Raw genomic sequence first — 4,467 nt, 5'->3', positions numbered from 1 at the left:
CGGGGGCGCGCCTGCGCGGCGGGGCGGCCGCGGGAGGAAGCGACGGGGCCCGCCTGCCGCGGCCGGGCGCGGCGGGGACGGGGACGGGGCTGGGGCCGGGGCCGGGCGCCGCCATGCCCCGGGACAACATGGCCTCCCTGATCCAGCGGGTGGCGCGGCAGGCGCGCATCACGTTCCGCAGCCCGGCGGGGCCGGCCTTCGGGGAGAACCTGCACCGGCTGCAGCAGCTGCTGGACGAGGTGCGCGCCGAGGACTTGCACTTGGCCCCGCGGGGGCCGGCGCCGGTGGCGGGCGCGACGGGCGCGGGGTGCCCGCGTGCCGGCGTGGTGCCGCCCGTCAGCTACATGCACATCTGCGAGACGGAGAGCTTCAGCATGGGCGTGTTCCTGCTGCGGAGCGGCGCCTGCATCCCGCTGCACGACCACCCGGGGATGAACGGCATGCTCAAGGTGCTCTACGGCACGCTGCGCATCGCCTGCATGGACGCGATGCCCCCCGCCGCCGCCGCCGCCCCTCCGCCGCCGCCCGCCGCCGCCGCCGGCCCGGGGCCGTGCCTGCGCGCCCTGCTGCGCTCCCGGCAGCACTACACGCCCGCCTCGCCGCCCTGCCTGCTGTCGCCGCACAGCGACAACCTGCACCAGATCGACGCGGTGGAGGGGCCCGCCGCCTTCCTCGACATCCTGGCGCCGCCCTACGACCCCGAGCACGGCCGGGACTGCCACTACTACCGCCTGCTGGAGGGGCCGCCGCCCGGCACCGAGCTGCCGCGGGAGGTCTGGCTGCTCGAGACCCCGCCGGCCGCCGACTTCTGGTGCGGGGGCGAGCCCTACCCCGGGCCCCGCGTCTGCCCCTGAGGCGGCCGCGCCGGCCCTCGGGACCCCCGGGGCCGTCGGGACGGTTGGGACCGTCGGGACCGTTAGGAGCGTTGGGACCGTTGGCGCCCCCCCCGGCGTAGCGCGGGCCAGGCCCTGAGGGGACCCCGCGGCCGCCCCCCCTGCGGCGGGCACCGCGCCGAGGCCCGAGGGCGCCGAGCCCCCCGCGGGTCCCCCCCGAGCGGGCGCGACGAGCCCCAGCGCCCCAGCGCCTCACGGCCCTGCCCCGCGCACAGGGGGGCAGGAAGGCGATGCAGCCTACGTATCGCCCTCCGATGTGAAATGATGGAGGGGTCGCGCGGGCACGTTCCTGCTCGACTGAGTGCTTGGGGAGAAATAACGCAGCGCCCCGTGTCAACAGCTGGGCCCACGCTTCAGTAAAAGGGGGACCGGCCTCCGGCGGGGAGTGAACGCAATAATGCTCCTTCTCGGAGCCGCCTCGGCGTCCCCGCGGGCCTGCTGCCCACAGGTGGTGGGGCTGCTCGGCTGCTGGGGACTCCGGAATGAGTTTCAGTAAGAGCTGGACTGAACTAGAAAAAAAGAAAAAAAAGAAAGAAAGAAAGAAAAAAAAAAAAAAAAAAACACAAACCAGAACAACTCTTGAGGCAGGAAATGCTCCCTAAACACCAGTGGTTCCTGGGGTTGTGCTTAAGTGAACTCCCCCTCCTAAGGGACAATGTCAGGTTCAGAATTACTTTTTAGCAGTTCATTAAAGTGTTATGCGTAAGATCCATCTGTTACAACTGAAATTACAGAGCATTTCTATGCATATTCCCTTCAGCCAGGAGGAGACTAGTCAGCTGCTAATTAACCTTGCTTGGAAGTTCTCATACGGCAGTGGCCGAGGGTAGCGGAAACTATGGGCATCTTTAGAAAAAACAGACTATCCACTGTTGCCTCATGGAACACGTGCTTCATGGAACACTAGAGACATTACTTTTTTTGCAAATAACCTACGTATCCAGCAGTATGTGTACCCTAGGTTGAGATAAGATTTGACCCGATACTTTCTCTCTAAAATGTGGTCTGTGTTTTTATATGGAAAAATGAACACTTTGGGCTTTGGAAGCCTTGCGGTTTCCATCTTTATACTATTTATAAAGATTACTTTTTCATAAGGCTTTTAAATAAACATAGCGTAGAAGACACAGTGAATTTTGCCTTGCTATGGTGTAAGCAGCCTTGAGATCCAGTTTGTCCTCGACGGGGGATGCGATCTTTCTAACAGGGGAGAAACTTTTTCTATAGCTGACATACTCTGTTTATACTGCAGGGAACGGTCTTGTGCCTGTTTATCCTAACGCATGCTTCGTACCACAAACCCCAGCCAAGGCAGCCTTCACCCTCGCGGTCACGATGTGGGAATTTGAATAAAAAACCACGACTTAACCAACTTCCTAAGTGCTGTACCAACCTGCTCCAGAAACTGTGCCACAACTGGCTTTCATTTTTCGTGTATTTATAAAAGCAGACTTGTTTTTCCTGTGCAGTTGCTTGTATGTGTGAATTTTTAGTGATTTAAGTGATGGCATTGTTTTTTTAACTTTTTTTGGGGGGGGAAGGGGAGGGGGACTGCTGAAGGATGAACATAAAATACAGTCAGAATTATGCATGCACGTATTCTTTTGCAAGGAGAAATTGGTGGAAATTATTTCAGGCAATTTCCATTTATTCTTACAGCACTTTAAAGTGTCTGATATTTCTGCAGCTGGCTTACCTGTTTTTCCTGGAATTCCCCTGCAGCTTAGCATTAGTTAATGTGCAACAATTCTCTATCGAACGTAGTCATTAACTATAATGCAGTGCCTCGGTATGGCACAGCCTGTGTTTCTCACTCACTCCAATGCTACTGAAGACCATCATCCCTTTTCAGAAGCCCACAAAGAAGATAGCGTGTTGCATGCAAACAGCTGTGCTGGAAAAACAAACTGCGATTTTGGATTTGTCTGCTCTATCCTCCCCCCTTATGTCTCTTTTATTTTAAGTCTTTTTCCATGTGTAAAATCTGGCCGAGATGTTTAATGGGATAGGACTTTAATGCATCTTTCCATAGAGGACAGCACGGTCCCTTACATTGCAGAGTGCTGTTAACAGTCGTGGCAAAATCTTTTTTTTTTCTTTTTAATAAAGGTGTTAGCATCAAAGTATTAAAGTCATAGTGCCAGGGAAAATCACAAAGAAAACCTGAGATGCATTAAAGAAAAGCCTCTTTGTGTAACTTCTTGCTTACTCAGTGATTGAAACTTACTTCATATGTTCTGGATATCTGTAAGCAGAAGGTTTGAGTCTGTAACGCTGTTCCTTCTCTCTGCAATGTGATTATTGTGTTCTCACAACAGCAAAATCACTGTTATTGCTGAATTACAGAATAAATACAGGATATCTCACCACTGACCAGTCATTACTTTCCTTCACAAGTATGACAGTTTTGAACCAAATGTGGTAAGGAGCGCAACTTTCTTCTCAGAACAGTCCAGACGGCGCGTGTGGCCTTTCTTTGAAAGGCAATGCCTAAATCTGAGTGCTCGGCCCAAATCTCTCACCGTCACCCCGCAGACAAATCCAGGCACATGCGGTGTTGCGAAGCTAGCTGTTCTGGAGAGCAAAGGCACAGGTTCAGGACCGCCGGTACCATCCCACGACGCACGGTTTGCTTGCTGTAGCCGGTTGCTGGCAGATTCCTTTTTCATCTCGTGTCCGAGCTGGGTGTTTTGCTGCCGACCGGGGCTTAGCCTCGCAGCACGGCTGCCGTCGGTCGGCCGGAGCCTTGCACCGTGCGCGGGCAGCCGGGAGCCCGGCGTTGCTCCGGCCGCGGCCCGGCTGCGCCCAGCCGGCGGCCCGGCATCCCCGCCCCCCCCCGGTACCACGGCCCGCCGGTGCCGGTGCGCACCGGGGAGGCCGCGTCTCCCGCGGGGAGCCGGTCCCGCTCCTTGGCTCCTCCGGGCTGCGCCGTGCCCGGCTCCCTTCACTTCAGCCTCTGCCACGCTCCGGGAGCCAGCGCCGGCTCCGGGGGCTTCGGGCAGAGCAGGAGGGCGCCGCCGGGCCGGGACTGGTGGCGGCCGGGACGTCGGTGCCGAGCCCCGGGCGGGCCAGCACCTTCAACGAGAACTTACAGAAAGGTTAACGAGCAAACAGGGAAAAAAGCCAAGACGAAAACGCGCACGAAACGCGGCCGGGCCGCTGCCCGAGGAAAAGCCCGGCCCCGCGGGGGCGAGCGCCGCCGCCCCCGGCCCCGCCGCGCAGCCCCGCGCCTCCGGGAGCCGCCGCTCCCTCGGGGAGCCCGCCCCGGGCTGGTGGCAGCCGCGGAACAAAACAGAGAGTGAGTCAAAAAAACCCACCCCACTCCCCGGTTAATATTAGCCCGGCTCGCGTCTCGCAGGGAAATCCCCGCGGCCGGCAGCGCTTGTTTGCGCGCCGGGGCCGGAGCCTCCGCTTTTCCGAGAGGAGGCGGAGCGCACGGCGGCGCCCCGACGGACCCGCAGCCCCACAGCATCGCGGCCCCACAGCCCCCCCCGCAGCCCCCGGCCGCAGGGGTCCTGCGGGACCCGGGCACCGGGGAGCTACGGAAAGAAAGGTGTCAAGTTAGCATAATTAA

At 59.1% G+C, this 4,467-nt stretch overlaps 1 protein-coding gene across 1 annotated transcript; it reads left to right on the top strand.

Moving 5' to 3' along the window:
• The first annotated feature begins 12 nt into the window (after positions 1-12).
• On the top strand, positions 13-3,915 carry ADO (2-aminoethanethiol dioxygenase). Its single transcript, XM_035311831.1, has 2 exons — positions 13-1,042; positions 3,896-3,915. The coding sequence occupies exon 1, from the start codon at positions 114-116 to the stop codon at positions 852-854; it is 741 nt and encodes a 246-aa protein (XP_035167722.1). The 5' UTR covers positions 13-113; the 3' UTR covers positions 855-1,042; positions 3,896-3,915.
• Positions 3,916-4,467: the final 552 nt, after the last annotated feature.

Source organism: Oxyura jamaicensis, assembly GCF_011077185.1.
Source record: "Oxyura jamaicensis isolate SHBP4307 breed ruddy duck chromosome 6 unlocalized genomic scaffold, BPBGC_Ojam_1.0 oxy6_random_OJ70666, whole genome shotgun sequence".
Classification (NCBI taxonomy): domain Eukaryota; kingdom Metazoa; phylum Chordata; class Aves; order Anseriformes; family Anatidae; genus Oxyura; species Oxyura jamaicensis.
The sequence above is the reverse complement of the archived record's forward strand: the minus strand, read 5'-3'. Positions and strand labels throughout refer to the sequence as shown.

Coding starts and splice junctions, on each gene's coding strand:
- ADO (XM_035311831.1), top strand. CDS start 114: ATGCCCCGGGACAACATGGCCTCCCTGATCCAGCGGGTGGCGCGGCAG.